The following is a 22,893-nucleotide window of genomic DNA, read 5'->3' on the forward strand; positions in this document are numbered from 1 at the left end:
TTCTTAGGCAACCTCACGATCGAGCCAAACTTCCAGTGTAAGCAGTTCTTACTCTAACCTGTAGACATCATTTTATTAGTATAATGAGAATAACGAGTCTATATTTAGAGCCTTTTGTAACAATGGTTTCCGATGAAGTTGATTTAAAAAAAAATAAATTATGAAAACTTTCCATTTTAAAAATAAAAGAGAATCTCAAATTCCGGTCTCTCAATACACATTACCTGTAATGAGGATTTAGTCTGTAGGGTACACAGAAGAGAGTTGCGATTGGTTTATCATGTTTCACATGGTCAGTATAACTTAATCGCTTTTTTTTTCTGATTTTATTCTGCGAGCAATATATTTTTTAGATACTATCCTTTTTTCTGTAAATTTATACTGTGTACGTAATTACCAATATTTTAAAATTAATAATTTCTAGTTTTAGAATAATATATACTGGAAGAACTGTTGGTAAAATATAGGTTTATTCAGAAATGAGTATTTTGTATTGGTATGCGAACTACTTTTGCATCTGAATCTTATGAGATTTATATGCGACCGATATCAATCCTCACAATTCCTGAGAATTTTATTACAATCGGATAAACGGTTCACGATATTAGAACGGTACAGCACATTATCCTTGAGTGCACAAAGCATATTACTGTGTAATGCTGTCCTCATCTCACCGTCACCCATTACCACCACCCACTGATTGATTGCAATATTTTATAATCTGAGATTTGTAAAAATTAGTTGAGAAGACGTATCATAAGACAACAACGTCATGAAGAGGACAGTTCCACTAAAAGATCCCAGGCAATTCACCAATAAATTAATCTTAATTATAATAAAACCAGGAGGCCACCCTTGGATCCAAACATAAAAGAGTTTTCTGACTGATTTCAAAAAAATTTAAAAACTGTCATAAAATACTATCTTAAGCACATTTATATATTTACATATTAAAACTGCATTCAAAGAAACATATTAATCAGCCGAGAAACTTATCTTAATGATGGGTGAAATCGAACCCCCACTGTCAGCAACCGACCCTTTCTGCCGTTAAAATATGAGAAATCGGAATGGCGGTACTAATTACATACTGGAGGTACCCTGCTGTCAATATTAAGACTTGTCTTTTTTACAAAAGTAGAACTGTTGAATATTTCATTTGGCCTCGCCACAATTTATTGATGAGAAAACAACTAATAAAATGATTTTCCACTAATGAAAATTAAGAAACTATTTAACACAATATAATAGTCCATGTGATTGGAGGCCATGAATAACTAAATAACTAAAATAGATTGTTATAAATAATATTCATAAAAATAAATTTAGAATGAATTATCAAAATCCAAAATAGTTGAAGAAGCTCTAAAGTTGAAGAGCAAAATTCCAAAAATGACATAACATTTAAAGTTATAATTGAATGTTGCACTTATCTATATACCATAGTTATCCTATCCATCGCACATGAACTCAATGTTAACGACGATATTGTGATTGTACTCAGACCTTTATTGTTAACTGTACTACTTCAGTGCAGTACTTTACCATGCGAATATAATATCTACTATCTAATTTTGTTAGTCAGATTCTTAAGAAACTTTAAATATTTATTGTTTAGAGAAGTATTTGCTTTAAATAAATATTAATATTCATTTAATTTTCTGATTCCTTGCAGGCGGACATTCAGGTTGCAGAGCCGACAGCGTACGAGTCGGAGGACGAGAGGATGGGCCGGCGAAAGGAGGGCGGTAGGCTGCGGCGGGGCACACCGATGTACTCCAAGCAGGACATGAGGGAGCAATACTGCATCAACGAGCGGCAGCTCCTTGGCCTTGAGGACAACCACACCGGGCTCTTCGGCTGCCTATCCTCCTACCAGGTACCTTTAGTTTCATTATTCCTGCTTCAGGTGTGCAAGTGAAGTTGTGGCAAAAAAATGTATTTATTTTCTGCCCTTCGGCTGGGAATCGGGTTTAGGGGAGGAGGGGTGGTTCTCTGAGAGCATACCCAGCTACTACAAATTAGAAACCTAGTCTTTCGATGGTAGGCGGAGAGATGAGAAATCCGGTAGTTGAGCCACTGGTAATCCGAGAAGTGACCAAGCAGAGAAATCCAAATAGTATATTCCTGAATAGCTGCTATCCTGGAAGCATCCAGAAGCAGCTAATCAACCAATTAAGACAGTGATTGAAACCGATTTTTCGAACTAAATCTTCATAATTACACTCGTCATAAGTCCCTACTTCTGTTTTTATTGGGTATACTACACCGTTTTCAGTATTCAAGGTAAAGGGTGGAGTTTCACACTACTAGAAGGATTTAACACGGTTAGTTATATATATTATAATTTTTATTTGTGTAATTAACTTTTTTTTTTGTATTGATACAATGAAAACAAATTAAGTCAACTTTTGTACACTATATATTTTTAAAAAAGAGCGTTAAAACAATGAAAACAAGTAGTTTTTTCTTGAACTAGAAATTATATTAATTTTTGTTAGCAAAATCATCTGTTGCAAAAAATCGATTATAGCATCTAGCTCTCCCTTTCAGAACTGGAAAAACTCCCTACCCGCCCCCCATGCAAGATTAAGGGATGAAATGATAAAACCGCCCTGGCTGCATCAATCAAAATGATGGCTTTCCGTTTCTATTGATGTTTTTCAAATGAATATTTTATATGCGTTTTTTACGATAATAAATTAATTGTGTTTTGTGCCATTTCTAAAGCTTCTCTTTAGAGAAATCTCCTGTCCATGTGCACAAAAGGAATAATCTTCTCTGGATTAAGCAAGTTCCTTGAAATATAAATTTCTCACCATAAACAGTATTCCATTATCTAGACAACACCATATTAGACTTACTTACACTTTTTTGCATGTACCATTCATATTTTATTGTTTTAGCAAAACGGTTCTGCATAATTTTAATAGAGCAATATCGAAACAATAAAAAGATTTTTTTATTTCTTCATAGAAGAAGTCTAATTTTGGATTAATGTTCCAGGAAATAAATAAAATATTAACATTCCCCTAACATACAGGACACTAGGAAACAATTCCGCGACGCCATTCAGCAAACCACTCTAAAAGCAGGATCAGAAGCACTGGGCAGACCCAAGGCAGGAAACCTAACATAAACATGAATGTCTCCGGGAATATTGATAGAATTTATTGAATTTCCTGTTGTGTAATTCTACCCTATCATGACTATCGAAACAACCCTTGTTGAAATCAGCAGAACAATAAAGCCCACTCCGCACTAACAATGCGCCAAAGAGGATGGTACTGCATGGGCATTGCATGTACAGGGTCCAATATGCGGAGGGAATCTTGCAAGACAAAAGCCTGAAAGCCATGTTATTGATAATGAAACATTCATATATTAACCAGATTAATTAGTTAATGTTAAAAAAACGTCATTAAATGATTTCTTGCCCCGAAATATTTCCGATTTCAATTTTAAATCAAAACGTTGAATTAAATTATACACAAAACAATTACAATAACATCGTCGTTTAAGCTTTTATTTTTTGTATCTATGAAAAAATTACCAAAAATAGTTTAAAACTTAAATGCAACTATTTAGAAACACCTCATTTAAACTTTTTAAAATTTTTTTGGGATCTCTTTACATTTTTTTTCTTACTCCGAGAATACTTTCGAGAAGTTTATGCACTTAAGCTATACATTTTTTCCCCTCAATTATGAATAAGCTCAGCTTAAAGGACGATGTATTGTTCAGACCAGTGGTTCCCATCTTTTTTTTTTTTTTTGGCGGCGAAAAGATTTAGTACTTAAACACACAGTGGAACCTACTTTTGGTAGAATGATGATTGATGATTAACTACATTAATTAGCATTCGATACAGTAAAGAGTCAAGTGCCATCTGTTAAAGCTATCTCAAATTGACGTTAGCGACCCCAACCAAATAATCTCCGTTGATCGTTATTTCTGTATTTAAATATTAAAAAGTATAAATAGATATGTTTCTTCTAAAATAAAATAAACCTCTAACTAAAATAAAAATAAAGATATAATTACATTAAATACTATGACAGTTTGAACATATTTTCCAAGATGTCCAATAAAGATTAGGAAACCTACACAAAACCTAAGCAAAATGAAGAAAATCTGAAATGGTAAGGTTGAAAACTGTTTTAAATTTAAGTGGAATGATTTATCATTCCGTCATCATGATCTAATAGAGGAAATATAGGTTTTTGAATAGAATTAATTTCCATAAAGATGGGGTTGAATATTTTGTCGCTTGTTATTCAAGTTGTTAGTATCTTTTTGAGATTCTGAAAGTCTGGAGAAATATAAGCGTAAAAAATGGGTTTTCTTTTTTGTTTTTTCACCACTATCTTATTTTATATCTTAAAAATATTTCAATTCAGAAAGAATTTTATGCTGAAAAACATTATGTTAATGGTGGCCACAAAAAAAATCTTATGCTGCCTTCAAAAGGGAACAAGCTATAGTTCAGATCCGTATATATATATTTTCTTTTATGTGAATAATGTATAATTCGATTCTTTCTAGACTCAAGGTTTACATCAAAACTTACCTACTAAAACGCAGAATAGTTTTCGCATGTTGACTGACTCAAAATTCAGGTATCTAAAAAATTACCCAAAAAAAAATATAGATAATATTTTATCGCAAATTTAATTACAACCTATTGGTATTATATGTCCCTCGTCATAATCTGAATCTTCTCTTGTTGATTTCTGATCTGCTTAATTAGGTCACACTGCGTGGTGTCATGTTTATTTAGAAAGGAATCAACGACTTCAGTGAATGTCTCAACTGTTTTTTTAGCGACAAAACTTTTATATTTTATAATGTTTGAGAAAGATATTTCCTTCAGTAGTCTCATCACACAAAATATCTTACGTAATGGAATTGTTTTCTCATATCAGTGGCCCACAGTCGTTGCTTGTTGTAAATCAAACTTAGCGCCTTATATCATTGCCGTCGGCGAGGAGAGGATGTGCAGGATACGGTAGGCAGTGCCTTCCCTAAAATATCATCCTCTCTACCTCTCTCTGAACTTCCGGGTGTGTGAAATAAATGAAAGTGGTCGGAAATGACTTGGGGCTCCCTAAAGCCATAAAGCAATCCAATCTGACACCGTTTACTGTACCGATTCTTATTAGGAGAGAGGGGATAAACCAATGCAGGTTACAATAACTTCACAGCTTAAAATCTCTATATACTAAATTGTTATAAAAACTTTTCAACATAAACACATTGTTTACTTTAATTCGATTATTTAATTCTAATTTGAGGCTTACATTTTTCTAATTTATAAATTTGTTTACGTGCAGGGCTGCTAAGAGTACTATACTGTGGCACACCCGGCCTTTATAGAGTGGGTGGTTAGGATTCAAAAGACCGGGAAAGGAGTTGAGAGAGAGAACCTGTCTTGATTTTCATTTCTATTTTACTTTTATTTCTAGGCGGCCCCACAGAATGAAAACTCGGCCCTTCCACTCTGGTTAGATAGGTTGGTTACCTATAGGATAACACAGTTTGAACAATGTACAACAAACTTCTTTATCTACATTTATAACTGTAAACAGATTTTTAGCATCATTAGTTATTCTGGCAGTTATTCTGTAATCTTGAAACAAAATGTCGGATGCACTAAAATATCATTTTATTTATCAAAAAATCATAATAATAGGCTCAGTATTAATCGGAAGTCTGTCTTCAAATAGTTTTAACCTTCATTCCTCTGACGAATAGACACCTAGAATATTAGTATTTTTGTTAAATAAGGAGCTTATTAGAGTCGAATCGAAATAATGGATTTTGATGCTTAGTAGGGTTTTAATATTTAGTGTTTTCAAATTTTTTAACTTGTCCCTTAGTAAATAACCCTACGAACCTTCACATTTTTTTTATAACACAGCGTTGTAGTACCTAAAAAGTAACCTAAAACTTTAAATTTAAATACATTTTATTTGAGAGTGTTAAGTATTTAACAAACCGCACAATTATAAAACGTATAGAGTGCGTACGCTAAAAATTGGCACTAAATATGAAATATTTCTAAAACATCAACTAATGAATCAAACAAAAATTGATGTTTTTTATTACTGGTCGAACAACCATTTTCTTTCCTCCTGGATCGCTTAGAATGGACTAATCCAAATCATTGGCTCATCTATAGCTGGATTGTAAACCAGGTCCTCACTAAATTAATGGGAACGTTCCCATTAATGTAGTTAAGCACATACAAATAATTTTGTTAAGTTATTAGTCGAGTTCCGCAGGGATCTATACTAGCGCCATTATTATACACTTTGTATACCTCCGATTTACCCACAATGGAACACACTCTCACGCCCACATATGCCGACGACACAGCCATTTTAGCCAAGCATAGCGACCCAGCACAAGCCTCAGAACAATTACAAATACACCTAGCTCACATCCATGAATGGTGTATCAAATGGAAAACAGGGATAAACATTGAGAAATCAGTGCAAATAACTTTTACGCTCCGTCGTGGTCTATGTCCTCCTGTTTTTCTAAACAAGGGAAGTTTAACCCGGACAGACACAGTAAAATACCTTGGATTGACATAAGACAAACGACTTACATGGACCCCCCACATAAAAATAACAAAACAAAAGCCAATTTTCCCGACTTAAATTATTATTCCATCTTTTAAATAAACGATCAAAATTACCACTTTCAGAAAAACTAAAGATTTATACTTACCTTCTCAGAGCAATTTGGACTTGCGGTGCACAAATTTACGGATATGCCAACAAAACTAACTTACTGAAACTGCAACAATTTCAATCAAAATTACTAAGACTGATCAGTAGCGCTCCCCCCTACATTAGTAACAAGAACTTACACAAAGACTTACGAACTCCCTATGTACAAACAACCGTTAAATCATTATACAAACGGTTTCACGACGCACTTCCAACACACACTAACCCTCTAATTCAAGGACTATCAACACGAGACTTACCAGATACGAAACGACATCTACGAAGGAGCTGGAATAGGGACCTCTTAAATTGATTTTTTTTTTTTAATTTCAATTTTAATGGAGAGGGATCATTGGATGACCTTAACCTTCATGCCTTAATGACACTTTTTTTTTGTTATTATTTTTTTTCTTCTCTCTCTACATCTCATTCGCTGGTGGTTTTGACGTTGTTGTATTTTGTTTGCGGTATTTAGATAGCTGGAGATTTACATTTGGACGTTGGTAGATCCAGTAGAGCGTGTTATTTTCTGGTATATTGATTGCTATTGCTTTTAGTTCTGTGATAATGACCGATAATCGTTCAGCGAGAGGTAGTGTTGTAGTTGTCTTCTGTTGAAACTGTCTAGAGAATTTAGAATTGAATATGTACTTATAGGTTGGATGCGAGGGTAGCAGGTATAGTCGGGAAAGATAATTTGTAGCTAATATATGTCGTCTGAATAGTAGGGGTGATATCCCAGATTCAGCACATAGACATAAGATTGGACTGGTTCTAAGGCACCTGTGGCAATGCGGATTCCAGTGTTCTGAACGGTGTCAAGTTTGGCTAGGCTTTGGAAACGGGCTGAGCCATACACAAAACTTCCATAATCAAGTTTGGAGCGGATTAGGGCTTTGTACATTTTCAGCATCGTTGATATTTTACCGAGGACTTTTAAGATTTTAATTTTTTCCATACATCTGTATTAAACCTGTCTTTTAGGCTTAGTGCAATTTTAAGGAACATACAAGCAAACTAGTCGTAGGAGTTTATTTAAAAAAATATATAATTACATTATATGTAAAATATAAATAAATAAAGATACTTCTAATGTAATCGGTGTAGATTCTTAAACTCCTCTTTTAATATAGGCTAGAGAATATTGAATATATGTCTCATAGCCATTGTATTCTGTAAGTTCATATAAAAATAAACATTTAATTGATGAAAGACAAGAAGTCAATGCGGAGTTAGCTAAATAGTATAGATTTAGCCGGCTGGGGTCAAAGGGACAACACCCTGACCCTTTGATCAAAGCCTATTAGACCCACATAGGCCCTTCAGCCCTTGGACAATACTTGAACTCACTTTGTTCACGTCCTTGTTCAGAGGCTTCGGGTAATAAGTGAAAGGACCCTACTCACTGAGGATAGAGTCACCGCAACATCATAATAAAGGACAGTATGGATAAAAATTTAAAACTAGTTAATTTTTGTGTTGTTTTTCTGAATTCATACTTTTATTAATTATAAATTGCAATATAATAATTTTTTTATATTTTTGAATTGTCCTATATTATTTACTATTTATTATTAAATACATTACATTATTATTACCCCCCAAAAATCAAATATTTGAAATAAAATGTAATTATTTTTGTACATAATTAAAAAAATCTTTCTTAAAATTATGTATTATCTATCTTAGCGATGGTCCCAGAGTTTAGTTCAGAAGGTTATGGGTTCAAATCCCACAACAGTAATCGGAGATCTACTATACAGTTGCATCTAAACATAAAATTGATGTTTAAAATATCATTATTCAAAATAATTTTTGTAACAAGAAAAAGAAGAAAAAACATTTATTTTCGAAGTTGTGAATGCACAATGACGATGACATCAGTTAATTATCAACAATGCTTTAATTTATAACGTAACATGACATTTTTAAAGATTAATCATTGTGGATGGAATATTATTTGTTTTTGTTTTACTGCTGGTATAAAAAAACAGCAATGTGAGGTTTTTTTCGTATTACCAAAAAATAACTTGAATTTTGTGCGCAGTGAAATAGGTGGGGTTATGTTTTACTTAACTTTTAGAACTCGGTTTTGAAGGTTCCAGGAATTTATATACATCCCCACTACAATTTCCTTTTATGTTGATTTATTTATTTATCTTCTGTATCTGATAATTCTGATTTTTGTCAGTAACTTGTAAATATGTATATTAACAGTAATTGTATCTTTTGTTTATTATTTTTAGTTTACTCGTATTTGATACTTTTTTTTCCATTTTTTTTATTAGAAGTTAGTCACTTTGTCATTTATAATATGATTATAGTTTTATTTTATTTCTTCTATTTTTATCTTATGAAATTTGTAATCATAATTATACTTATGATGGCTTATAATTTCAATAAATGGAATATGGTCTGGGTGCGAAAAAAAACAACTCAAATAGTAATAACTATTTTTTTTAGCCAACGTTTCGCCCCACGTTGCAGGGCTTCGTCAGGGCTAAAAAAGATACAAACACTTAACACAAGTAATAAAGTAAATGGAATATTACAAGGGTATACAATAAAACGTAAAAATTAAATAAGAAAAATAAAAGGTTATAAACAAGAAATTGAAACGCAAGATGTAACAGACAATAAGAAGAAGTACAAACTAAGAGATGAAAAAGGGGCATAAGAATAAAAAAAGGGAAAAAATGAACGAGACTGAATTTATACCTGTTTTGACAGAAGTCAAAGTCAGAGTGAACCGTTTGTAATAGGAGGAGTGGGGATGGCAGTTAAGTACGTTACATTTGAAAATAATTTTAAACTAAACAGTGTAGAAAATAAAGAGAATATTAAAATTAGATAAACAATAAATGATAATATTCATAATTATATTTATAATTTCATTTTTATTTTGAACATTTTGTATTTTACTTTAATGCTCTAAGCATAATTCTGACACCTGTAATATTATTATACAGGGATTAGTCCCAGGATAAATTAAATATTATTATTTTTATTATTACATTCGTGCACCAAATTCAATACATATGGTTGTTTTCTTCGCAGAACAATACTATAGAAGTGGGAATGAAATCAAGTCAAAAGAACGCTATGCTGAAATGTTTTTCCATGATTTTGAAGGGTTTTTTTCACCTCTGCTACCTCTCCTAATTGAATTGGAGAGTTGTCTGTAGGTATGTGAATCGAGCTGGTGTTACAGAAGTACCTTTTGGGGTCTTAACTTTTTAGTTCAATTTCTGACTTTTTTTTTGTTTTCAAGGTCTTGCACACCCGTAAAAACCCAAATTGAGTCAAAGTATTAAACAATTTACAAGGGTATAAAAGTGTCTTTTATAACATTTTCAAAAACAAATATAAAAAAAAAAAAAAATACATCAATACAATTTATTTTAAAATTCTATTGAATTTCTTATTCTATTAATTAAGCATTAATGAAATAATTATATCACTTAATTTTTTTAAATACAGAAAAAAATGTTAACATACTACGTGACCTACGTATAGCAATGCTTCGGTAAATATCTCACCCTTATGTTAGAAACTCAAGGATTTTTAGTAAGCTATGTTGTCTGATAGCTACTAGGAATTATAATTCCAAATAAGTAAAATAAATTCATCAGGTATCAAAATTAAATTAATTACGATAAATTTGCATCTTACCGGACCTCTGTTAATTGTTAAATTTAATTTTAAACTAGAACAAAGTTATTGGTGTCTAATTTAATACAGATTAAGTCGACGAAGATTAAATTTTAGTAAGCTATGTCGTCTGATAGCTACTAATTACTAATTCCAAATAAGTAAAATAAATTCAGCAGGTATCAAAATTAAATTAATTACGATAAATTTGCATCTTACCGGACCTCTGTTAATTGTTAAATTTAATTTTAAACTAGAACAAAATTATTGGTGTCTAATTTAATACAGATTAAGTCGACGAAGATTAAATTTACAAAATTTAAGTTGGCTTAAAGTGAGGCTATAATGGGTATTTGATCCTCCTATGCTAAGTGGGAGTGTCTTTATATCGCTTTAAGGCCCCTTCTCATAATAGCTTTATTAATCTCTTCAAAGTAAAAAGAGGAGGGTGAACTATTTAATATTTATGTAGTTATTTATTTATTATTGTTTCGGATAACTCTACAGACTTTGTAGACCATGGGTGGCCAAGTCGATCGTCGATTACTTGCAATGTCTGAGGTGGAATTCCGTGTACCATGGACTTTAGAGCGATTGTAGAAGACAAAACATTTAATAGTTTCAAACATATTTCATATGGATCAAAAGTTATTAATTATCCATGTTCTTTTAATTACCCTGGATGTGTATTTTTTGGTCCTTTAAATAATTATTGATGTTTTTTACGTAGGTAGATAAGCCTTACATCTGTGTTTCAGTGTGATTTGTACTCAGCGAGCTATTGATAGATTAGAAAAAAGTAAGTCATATTATTCTTTCATGATACATTTTCCTGCCCCCCCCCCAAAAAAACCCAAAAAACGCGAAAGTGAAATATTGAAATCTAATTATCAGTCTTACTGTTATATGTAATTACCATAACTTTTTCATATTTACGAACAAATAGTACAACCTATACATTGCAGTTCATAAAAAAATTAAATTGCATTTTAAGTCAGCAAAAATCTATCGTGAACAAGTGTCGGAAAATCGAATTTTCTAGGTAACGCATGCACGGAATGCATCAAAAGTTGGGTCTGGAAATTTATTTTCTTCTTGAGGCTTTATCTTGAAAATTTCATAAGTGATTTAAAATATAAAAAATAGTTTTTAGCATATATATTACTTATCCACACTTCGCTGGATGCACCTGATACCGAAACAGTGTATAAACATAATATGCATTTCATTCTCCCTTCTCCCCCCTGAGATTATTCCTATGACAACAAGTCGATCACGACACGCTTATCAGATAAAAAGTAGATCTTAAATACAGAAAACTTCAACTGCTCATACTCCTACGAAGATAAACGCCATACATAACTTTATAGCATATTAAACTAGCTTTAACATAAGTGCTAATAGAAATCTGTACGCCTAATGAGATTTCTGAGATATAGATTTCCCAAAATAAATTCACTAACTACTGATTTTTTAATATATTTTTTTATGAAATGTTGCTTTTTAAAAACGTACATGTCTGGAGCTAGTAAACATAAATAGTTCTTAAGCGCTCATTTTTAAGAAATTTTACTCTTCTTTATATGAGCTCTAATTGAAAAAATATATATTCTTTAACGCTTTGAAATAGCCGCCATTTTTATTCCCCCTAACAATACTTGACAGAATCATCCATTTTGGCTTGTAACTATAGATAGGTTTCATTAAAGTAATTAAAAATAGGGGTAAAATAACTGACTTTTTTCTCCTCTAGGGCTCTTGGACTATCAGGAATTGTTTAATCTGTTACTGAGAATCCAACACAAATTACATGGGATCTATACATATAAATAATACTTACATAGAAATATGTATAAGTAAATACACAATATATAAATAATACATAATCAGATTTATCTTATTCCTGCTGGTCTTCTATGAAATTACATGAAGCTATCGGCTTCTCGCTATTTACTTTTCTGTTGTTGTCCCTTCTCAGCTCTTCTTTTTTGGGTTGTCTGAAACTTTTAGATGCTATCCAGTCTCGCCCCTTGACCAACTACTATAGACTTTACACTTCCAGATCTTAACTCTATATCTCTGTTACATCTGTTTTCTTCTTTAGCCCCTTCCGAATACCTTCTTCCTCCTATCACTTAAAAAAAACAGTATATTTTTCTTACTCTATTTTTATAAAATTACCAAGCTGGCTTCTAGCTTCACTTTGATCTTATGAATATCCATGACTTTACCTGTTTACTAATTATTAATGTGTATAATAATTCTGTTTAGCATGAATGAACATTTTACTTTTGAAATGGCTCGGGGGTACTGTTCCAGGACTCGAGTTGCAGCTCTCGTAGTCCCAGCCTCCTCACGGTCTGCGTGAAGAGGAGGGTGCCCTCAGACGAGAACTTGGCCGAGCTGGTCCGCAGGCCACCCCAGGAGTGGGCCCCGTTGCCCCGCTGGGTGCCTCCCTACCACTATCCTCTCCGCCACGTCTACTACCACCATGACCCCTACGCCTGGCTCCCGGACGAGGAAGAGCCCTGTAGGATGGTAAGTACATTCTATATCATGAATTCTTAACGCATTTCAAATTCAACAGATAAAGTATAAACTAAAAAGAAACTATGTTATAGTGAAATCAGTTGAAATTAATATAAATATTAATTAATAAATATTAATTTCAACATTTTAAAACCCGATGTTAGCATTGATTACATTTCGAATAGAAACATTTTAAAAAATCTAGGTAAAAAATCGTGAATACTATTAATAAAGATTAATAGTCAGAGTGACTTTTAAAGTAATGTAAAATAGTTTAAATACACAAAAACAGTGTAAATTAAATACTGGGATACATTGTATATTTGCTGTTTTGACTTATTTTCGAATTATTTCGAGAAAGGTGCATTCGCTTGCAGCACTCTAGGCATATCATTGCTACACCCACTATTGTACAGATGTCGACGGATCCGCGAGAAACTCAAGACATAATGCCGGTGGACAGCTGTGGCCGTGAGTCCGACGTTGCGATTTAAGAATAATGGGAGAATTCACAGTGAGTGGAATGTGGTTTGGATCTCGGAGTACGATATCAAATAAAACACGGACCTTTTTGGAAGATCAGGTGCAGGCATTGAGGATATGGCAATCCTCGTCTAAAATATTATTCATCATTACCTGCGTAAGAATTAGCTCTTAGGATTTTGAATAGTATTTATTGTTTTTTTGTAACCTATTTATTCTTTTTTAACTTATTTATTTATTTTTAAACTTATTTATTACTTTTTTATAGCTTTACTGCCACAACAATTATTTAATTCGTAGTTACTTCTAAATTTCTATTTATGTATAACTTCGTTTATTCATTTATTTTTTTTATCTGTGCGTATTGTAAGTTTTAACAAAGATTTGATAAGTCCATAAATTCCAATAAAATTTATATAATACATTGAGTCCCAGGAAAAGAGCAATATGAGATAAATGGAAGGGGAATAGAGAGCATTATAAATATACGGTTTGGAAGGAAAGAAAGGAGGGAAAAAAGGAAGCGTAAATTGATAAAGAAAGAAAAAATTGAGCAGTTAGCATCAACTGAATGAAAATGAGTTTAAAAACCCTGTTTCTAAGAAGTAATTAGTCACGACTTTTATCTCTATTTTCGATTATCTTAGTTAATAGTAAAAGAAAATTCATAGACTTTCGAAAAATACCTGTTTCTAGAAGAATCTTAAACCAACCCGACCTGTTTTGTTGCTACATTTACGATTCAGTATTTTATTGTTGCATTTGTATCTATTTATGTGTTTTCATCAATTTTGTTTTATAAGCAAGGTTTTTTCTGCAGCTATGTATTAAGACTAAAATAACTTTACTAAGCATATAATTGCCGGCGAGTTCAATTACTGTTTTTAGTGGACAACTTAAGAGGAAGACCTTCCGAAGAATCCACTTAGAAAAAAAACTGCTGAGCAAGAGGCCTCTGCCACGATATTCCTAATCCTGTTTTGGAAGACTTCTTCTTATAAGATAAAACAAAGCGCGAATTCTATTCAAGTTGAAAATGTATTGTTAAAGTTATTAGAACTTCTCCTAAGTGAACTCAGTTTCTGTTAAAACGAACCCGGTTGTACAATTACCAACTTAATTTTACAAAGATGGCTCAGAGGAAAAGTTTGTTATCTAGTTGGACTAGTTTTATGAATTTCGTATTAATATGACTTTCTAAAATCCTCCAGGATTCAACTTTGAAATGTATAATTATTTCTTCATATAAGTATATTACCTTAGGTTCTTATATCTATTATAAAATAAAAAGGTAATTTACTTCCACTCCTCAAATACACTTCATTAAAGGAAGCTTAAATGAACATAAAATATATAACTTACAAAAAAGAAAATAATCTGAGCTCTGGCCAATAATAATAAAAAACTATGCACTTCCTAAAAAACAAAATTATCTACTAAAATTAAAACATTAAACATAACCACCATATACATATAATTTACATAACCACCATTTTTTGTGTCAACTGTCTATAGTGGGTACATAAATCACTGGACTACCAATATTCTATATCATAAATTTAATAGGGGTTAGAATTTAGAGGAGGCTGTGATTGTTTGGTAGTCTGGAAGATAGCAGTATGAAGCCAAGCAAATTTATGCCACTTTCTGAATATAATTACAAAACATAAGAAATGAAAAAAATAAAATAACAAATGTACAGAGTATTCTAACATGATATATTTAAACTCACTTTGCACTGTTTTTTATTCGTTCTCTTCATATTCAACCACTCTAAGAATAATTGTGCAGAAAATTGTTTTCAACTGCACTTGTCCAGTTCATAAATTTAAATTGAATCAGAAAATTAAGATTTCTTTTCTATGAATAGATATTTTAAATTCAAACCCAATCCTAAAGAAATTATTAGTCTATTTTGTAATCCTTTGTGCATTGTTATCGTTGATTAAATTGTATTCTCAAGGAAAGCTATTCAATTAGTGGATTGGTTTTCCTCACCAAGCTAAAAGCAAATTGAATCAACCCATAATTGACAGAGTACATCAACTCTTTCCAATTGTCTGCAGACTACAATCAGTTTTATTAGAGCCAATAAAGAATATTGCAAGTAGAATAGATTTTGAATCCAAATCTACATTTCTTTCTTTCTTTTTTTTCAGGAACATTAATGTAGAGGGGCAGAAGTAATGAATTTATACCTCTTGTTTCCGAGTAACCAAAGAAGGTTCTTCAGTATTTCATTAGAAAGAGCCCTAAACCATTTTTCTCTCTATTGCCATACACATTTGTTTCATTTTATTTGAATCTAAGAGGCTTTACTTTAAATGGGATTACATTTTACAGAATTCTAAGGAAAAAAAAAAAAAAAAATTAGCGGTTTAAGAACTAAATCAGAAGAATATGGAAGATTTCTTTTTTATTTTCATGATAAGCTCTGTTGAATGACAAAAGTTAACACTAGGCTCTACATAAAAATTTTGTAGCAATAATATACAAAGAATTCACTTGAATAGAATTTCAAAAGTCAACGATCAAACAACAACAAATAAATTAACAAAACACAAGAAATTATTAAGTACAAGAATAACATTTAGATAAATAAATATAAGGAAAAGTACTATTTAAAAAACAAATAATAATAATAAAACAGTAATTAATATAATCATATGAACAAATCCTCACTTAATTTTGGAAGAATCACCTTCCTCACCACCCCCAAAATGTCAGTATTGTTAAAGTCTTTTACAATAGCCCACATTTTTGAAGAATACTCATTCTACTGCAGAAAATTAAGCAAAATAAAAGGAATACCAAGCAGTATCTCAGTTGCCTTAGTGAATGATTGAAATAAAATAGATACACTAATGTCCCTTTTTGTCAAAATAAATTTTTACTAGCTAATCTAATGATACCATGGCAAACTATTACTATTATGAAGTATTTACTATTATAAAATCTGTTTTGGTATGTTTTTTGTCATTATATATAAACCACTGCCCTATATTTTATAATGTAATATATGTTTTATTTCTGCTGTTGTAATATATGAGTATATATTTATTCTTGAGAATCAGTCAATAAGACAACTATATTGAGGTGATGTTTTGCAACTTTATTGTTTGCATTGTCATGTCAGTTGTTTATTACAGTGTGTTCTACATTGCTGTAATAGACACACTATAGCTACTACACACTATAATAGACAACTGGCATGACGATGCAAACAATGAAGTCTCAAACGTCGCCTTAATATAGTTGTTTTACTAACTGATCCTCAAGAATCTCAAAAATAAATATAATTAACAGACAACAGAAAAATTATCAACATATATATTTATTAATATAATTTTTATTTAATAATTAGCAAAACCATTATGCTTTTAGGAGCGAGGGAGGACATTGCGAGGAGGACCAGATTATGATGGCTACCCTCCTCGGAGGTACATGAGCTACAGTAGCGAGTACCTACTTGGACGGCATGAGCCCTGTCCTGCACATCCTCACCTGCCTCCCCCGCCACCACCTCCTCAGATACCCACAGCACCTCACAGGTACCTTGTCATTTCTAAGAATATGTAAACAGAATATCATCTTTATATTTTGGAACTGGTCAGGAAGGAATGTAAGTCTCTTTTAAAAAATGTTTGCATGATAATTACTAGGAATTGTTCCATCCTGCTATGTCTGCTCCTTTATGAATAAATGACAAACATGAACTTTGAAACGGGTTGTAAAAAAAAAAAAACTGATAACATTTGATCTTGATTGCCAATTACTTCATCATTCCCCCTTGGTTATGTTAACAAAAGATGGCTCAAAACATATTATTCTTAGAATCAGCTAAAAAATATCTCTCAAATAAAAAAAAAAAGTGTAATATGTTCCTTCTTTAGGTATTATAACATTTTTGTAAAAATCTTATCATTTCTATCTGTTTAGAACCAACATGACAATGTCATTGATTAATTATTTTATTGTATTGAAATATAAGTTCATAATGTTTTTGACTATTAGGTAAGATATGGAAAAAAGAAAATTGTTGAGGACTGAGGAGTACATAATCCTGGTCTTAGGGAATCTGTGTTTTCTTTCTTTTTTTTTCTCTTTTCCATTTAAGAGGACATATTGCTCTTGTATATTTTGTAATGAAATGTGGTGCATAAACAATATTTAGCCTATAAGAATTATAGAGGGAAATTGAGTAGCAAAGACAAAGATCTCATACAGACAATGATCAAAAGGAATTTTTTTTCAGCTGATGAAGAAAATGATCTTGAAGTCGAAAATGATGCTGATGAGAGAATCTTCTTTGTGGTCAAATACTTCGAAACTATCTGGATTGTTAAAACACCACAGTCAAAATTCTCGAGAACCTCAGCAAGAAATATAGTCATGCATTTTCCATAGCTGAATAATAATAGCAAATATTTTACTTATGAATTTTTATTTTTATTTTTATTTTTTATTAACGACTGTTAAAATCACAGACTGATAATACTAAAAATACACTAATGCTGAGATCTAAAGAAAAACAAAGTGATATAAGTTAGACCAGTGGTATATACCTATTTTCTACTGAAAACTGGGTGGGCAGGATCCCACCCTATAAGGCTGGATTCAAACTAGTGTGGCTGCTAACTTGAGTAAAGTGACGCCTCTACTCCCTCGGCTACAAATGGCCTTAATAGAATGATACCAGATTTTTCTGTTTTAAAGTTCAAATTGCATCTTCTTCTAATCACCTTTGAATGACAATATCTCTTGATTTATCATCCAAAAAAAGACTGTCTTCTTGGTAGACTATGCAATGTATTTTATTTTGGAAAAAAAAAACCTTAAATTAAATGCATGTGCAGTTTTATCAAACAAATGAACCACACAAAAATTAATTGTTATTGAATCCTTAATGTAATTTTAACATTTATGTATTTATTAACCGATCCATTCCAAAATCTCCAAATAATGTTTAAAACCATAAAGTGAAGTAAAAATGTTCCCTTTATTTATTTATTTTTTTATTATGTATTTATAATTAACTGATCTAAACATTTATATTCCCAAGCACTGTAAAACTAAATCCTTTATTGATCATAAAACTTTTTATCTAGGCCAGTAATTTCCTTTTTCTCCGTACTGTATTGGTATATGTAGTTTTTGACCCAGTTAAATATTGAACACAAAATTTCTTCATACTCTATAAATGGTAGCAACTTTTAATACAACTGATGTACTACAAGCAGTTGCACTTGTTACAGCAGTTATGTTGAAACGAAAAACAGTTTTTATAAAATAATTGAGAATCGCTGGGAAGATAATGATGAAACATATTTTAAATACATTTATACACAAAATAAGAGGTATGAAAATTCGGTTAATAAAGCTCTTTTATAGTAAATTATTTATTCATTGGTTAATTTATTACAACTGAATATTACGTATTTGTGATATATTGTAACAAAATAAAAATATTTTATGGATTGATTACCATCCATAAAGTTTTAATATTTAACTAAGTGAAGTTTGTGAAGTTTGTTTAAATAAACCTAATAAAAACAGGTAATACACTAAAAACAAATCAGATATTTATTTTTGTATGAGTGTGTTAAAATTTAACATGTCTGACATAAAAGTTCATAGAATAAGGTTTCAAAAAGTAATAATGGATTATTTGTTTTGTTTGCTATTCTTTAAATCTTGAATTTACACTATTGTGTAAGTTATAAAATTGTAAGTTTAAAAATGATCGCAGTGTATGTGTTGTTCAATTATATGATAACAAAACAATTAATAACCATAAATGATCTTTTCAGCTTTCAACTAATGATTAAAATTCTTTTTTTCTTTTTCAGACCAAAGCACGTTAGTTTTGCACGATCTCATACTATGCAATCTTTTGAAGACACAGTCAGTTTTGGAAGTGGAAGCTGTATCACGTCTTGTAGCCAAGAAAGGCTGATTGATGGAAAGAAGATTCCTGACACACCAAAAGTTATAGTGATGGGTAATTCTCATATTAATATCATAACTAATGAATTTTGATTTTTAATATTTCTCTCCAAAAATACTGAATCTCATTCCTCACCCATAGATATGTATAATTTTGTAAGTGCTACGATATAGATTGGCAAGATTTTGAGAAACCTAAATAGCCGAGTCATTCTAGCATAACTGCCAAAAAAAAAAATTTTTTTTACTTTAAATTTAATATCAGGAATGATTTTATATCATGAACAATGACTTTCAAATCCTTCCCATTTTATATTCTTTCTATTTCTTTACTTTTTTCATTCCTAGTAAGACAAGCTTAGAGAAAAAGAAACAATGAAGGTCATGTATCAAAGTGTAGATTATAAATAGATATGTGTATTTATTTTTCAGAATACTTATTAGACAATCAAATTGAGAGAAAAATAAAGCGGGAAACTACAGCTTCAGAATAAAAATTATTTTCTTCTTATCCCTTGATTGCTCATGTCGAATCATTTTGCTCCAACTTAATGACCTACGATGAACTGTTAAGGGTTGAAATTTCCATTTTTTTTAATCTATTATTCCAATAAATGTTTTATCCTAATTTCATTTAGTTTATATTCTATACTATTGTTACTTTCTGTTCTAGAGAAAGCTAAGAGAGCACCTATGAAAACACAAGCAACTCAGACTGAAGTATGCCTTGGGCGAAAACCTTTACCTCCAAATTACCTTTCTCTGAGTCCAAGGACTGTTCAAAGGGTATTTTTATTCAATAATAAATAATTAATAGATTTAGCTAATCCAATTTTTCGGTAATATTGTATTATGATAAAATAAATCATGGCTTAACCATGATATCTATGATAAAGAAAAACCTACTGATTTGTTTAGATAAAAATTAAAAGAGATATGTTCCATAATTCTATTTATTAATGTTAAAGGTAATACTTTTACATCTTTACTACTATAGATCTTAGCTAAGAAATTGATTAAGAGAAAAAAAATTGGTTAAACCTGGTGTGGTGTGCATATATTTAAGGAATATTTAATTTATTTTTAAACCTGAGCTCTTAAAAAGAAATTGAATAATACAAAAGCATTGGTCTTATTTTAACTGTTTTTATTTGTATTTCTTTTTTAATTTTTTAAAGGTGAGAATGGTGTCTCAAGGGGCTCAGACTAATGGTGACCGTGCACTCAACAGAAAATTAATGAAAAGTCTTTCAGAAGCTGCCAAAATTGGGCAACAACAACAAGTAGATGTTACATTACACGAACCTCTTCAGAGAACACAATCAGAAGAGCCTAGGTAACTGTATAATACAATAGTTACCTCAAAGAAAATAAAATTTATGCAATATATATGTAAGTAAAATCATAAAAGAATAGAATTTAATTCTCTCCTTTATGGTAATTTTTCAACAAGTTTTAATTATAAAAGAAAAAATGATTTATCAAAGGTCTTGTTTGTTTTATACTGTTTTGTTTCTCTTTTTATTTAAGATCACCTTATTTGCCAACTAGTCCAAAAGAAATTTTTATCAATTTTGAACCACTTGAAAAGAAAGGGAAAAAAAAGTTAGCTAAAACACTATCGGATGGAGAAATTTTAGAAAATAAACAGAAAGATGAAGGAGAACCTTGTACACTATCTGATGGAGAGCTGCAGAAAAGTGGTTTGTCAGAAATTACACATGACGACCTGGATCTTGAAATAACAAGTCCTCAAAAACAAAAGCTCCTGGTAAATATTTTCTTTAAAAATTAAAAAAAAAAAATTATAATATGACTACTTGTTAAATTCATTCCAGGATAATATGATGTATGCTTAGCGAACTTAAAAAGTGAAAATGTCAATTGTATGATTACCATTTATCATTTTTACTTAATGGACAAGGCAATCTTAATAACTTTATTTAAAATTCCATTATTTTTAATTTTCAAATACAATTTTATTTATTGTGATAAAAAAATTAACAAAGCTAGTGTTCATTCATATATTTGATATAATTCAGCTGAAGTATTACAAAGAATATGTTGTAGCTGAAGTGTTGTATTAGACATTACATTACTTCTTTATCATATCAGTTATTAAATTATGCTATCGAAAAATTTCCAATGAAAATTATTTAGTTTTCTGTTATTTTTAAAGATATCAGCAGACTCTCAAGAGGAAGAATTCCATGAGAACTTAATTTACCAAGATATGTTCCGTAAGTCAAGCCTGGAAAGTCCTGGTGATGGAAAAGGTCTCCTTACTCCAGCTAGCCCTTCGCCTTTTGCATCATGTGACTCGCTCAACACAAAGGATCACTCTGATGGCATGTGGAATGAATCTCAAATGACTGTAAATTATATTTCTTTTATTTCCTTTCTTTTTAGAGAGATACTAATTCACATGTGAGGTATACTGAGTAGTAAATTGCATTGAATAATATTTCTCTCCGAGTCCTTGAAATTATTTATTTTAAAATAATTGCAATAACAGAATAATCCTGACAGTTCGTATTTGCAAGGGTCTTAGGGTTACATGGGAATATAGAAGTGAAATAATTAGATTAATATAAAATTTTGTTAATATGTGCAAATTTGGGAGAAATGTGGCTATTTCTTAATATGTATCATAACAATCAGTTATTAAATGTAAATCCAATATTTCATTATGTGATTACTCACTAAATTAACTCTATTAATCAAAAATAAGAAATATCATTACAATACAATAGAATCTTCCTTATCTAGATCAATCGTGAGTATAAAAATGAAAAAATATGGTGCTGTGCTCTAATCACAACTTTTATATTCTCTAGAAGGCAAAAATTTTAACCAAAAAATTACTATTTTGTTGCTCTGAAAATTCATATTTAAGGGTTTCTTAAGGAGCTAGGCTGTTCACTTAAAAAACATATAAAGACCATTTTCGAAGACATGTTTATATGGACTTGGGATTTCAAAACATGTATTTCCGTAAAAAAAACTCTGATTTGAAAGTCATTTATTTTGTTTTGTTTTACCTAACTTATCGGTTTTCTCAGCATTTCATTTATTTTCTATTTACTGCAAGTTAAAAGCCAATTAACCAGAGTTCTGCTGTAGATTGCCTTTCAGCAGGAATAATGGGACTATTCTGAACACCTAAATTGAAATAAATTTGAATTGCTGATTAATTTACAACTATTTTAATTGAGGTGTCTCAAAACGACCAGTTGTTTCATTATTCCTATTACAAAACTATATATTATATAACTCTTTTTAGGTTTTGCATGCTGACTCAGATAATAACGGAGCTGGCACCTGTATGAGCGGTTCGGATGTAAGCTCATCTCTAACTCCAAGCGCTGCATTAAATTCAATGACCCCTTCTACAAGGCGAAAACATTTACTCATGATGCAACATGCCCAGCGCTCAAGTATGGACACAGATGCACTTGAATGTGAAGAGACCGCATATGAACCAGTAATTTTTTTTAAATATACCTTTTAAAAGGCCTTAAGCGGTTATTGCTGAATGATCATGCGT

General features: G+C 31.1%; 1 protein-coding gene across 1 annotated transcript in view; it reads left to right on the top strand.

Moving 5' to 3' along the window:
• The first annotated feature begins 1,070 nt into the window (after positions 1-1,070).
• The window catches only part of LOC106687268 (serine-rich adhesin for platelets), a 44,456-nt gene continuing 22,633 nt past the window's right edge, over positions 1,071-22,893 (top strand). The window contains exons 1-10 of the mRNA XM_067046420.1: positions 1,071-1,076; positions 1,676-1,879; positions 12,702-12,926; positions 16,785-16,951; positions 19,250-19,401; positions 20,020-20,132; positions 20,525-20,682; positions 20,877-21,117; positions 21,526-21,720; positions 22,630-22,830. Of these exons, the coding sequence (XP_066902521.1) occupies positions 1,071-1,076; positions 1,676-1,879; positions 12,702-12,926; positions 16,785-16,951; positions 19,250-19,401; positions 20,020-20,132; positions 20,525-20,682; positions 20,877-21,117; positions 21,526-21,720; positions 22,630-22,830 (1,662 nt within the window). The remainder of the gene's footprint in view (positions 1,077-1,675; positions 1,880-12,701; positions 12,927-16,784; positions 16,952-19,249; positions 19,402-20,019; positions 20,133-20,524; positions 20,683-20,876; positions 21,118-21,525; positions 21,721-22,629; positions 22,831-22,893) is intronic.

The sequence above is a fragment of the Halyomorpha halys genome, unplaced genomic scaffold, assembly GCF_000696795.3.
Source record: "Halyomorpha halys isolate HHAL.00 unplaced genomic scaffold, Hhal_1.1 Scaffold939.1, whole genome shotgun sequence".
Taxonomy (NCBI): domain Eukaryota; kingdom Metazoa; phylum Arthropoda; class Insecta; order Hemiptera; family Pentatomidae; genus Halyomorpha; species Halyomorpha halys.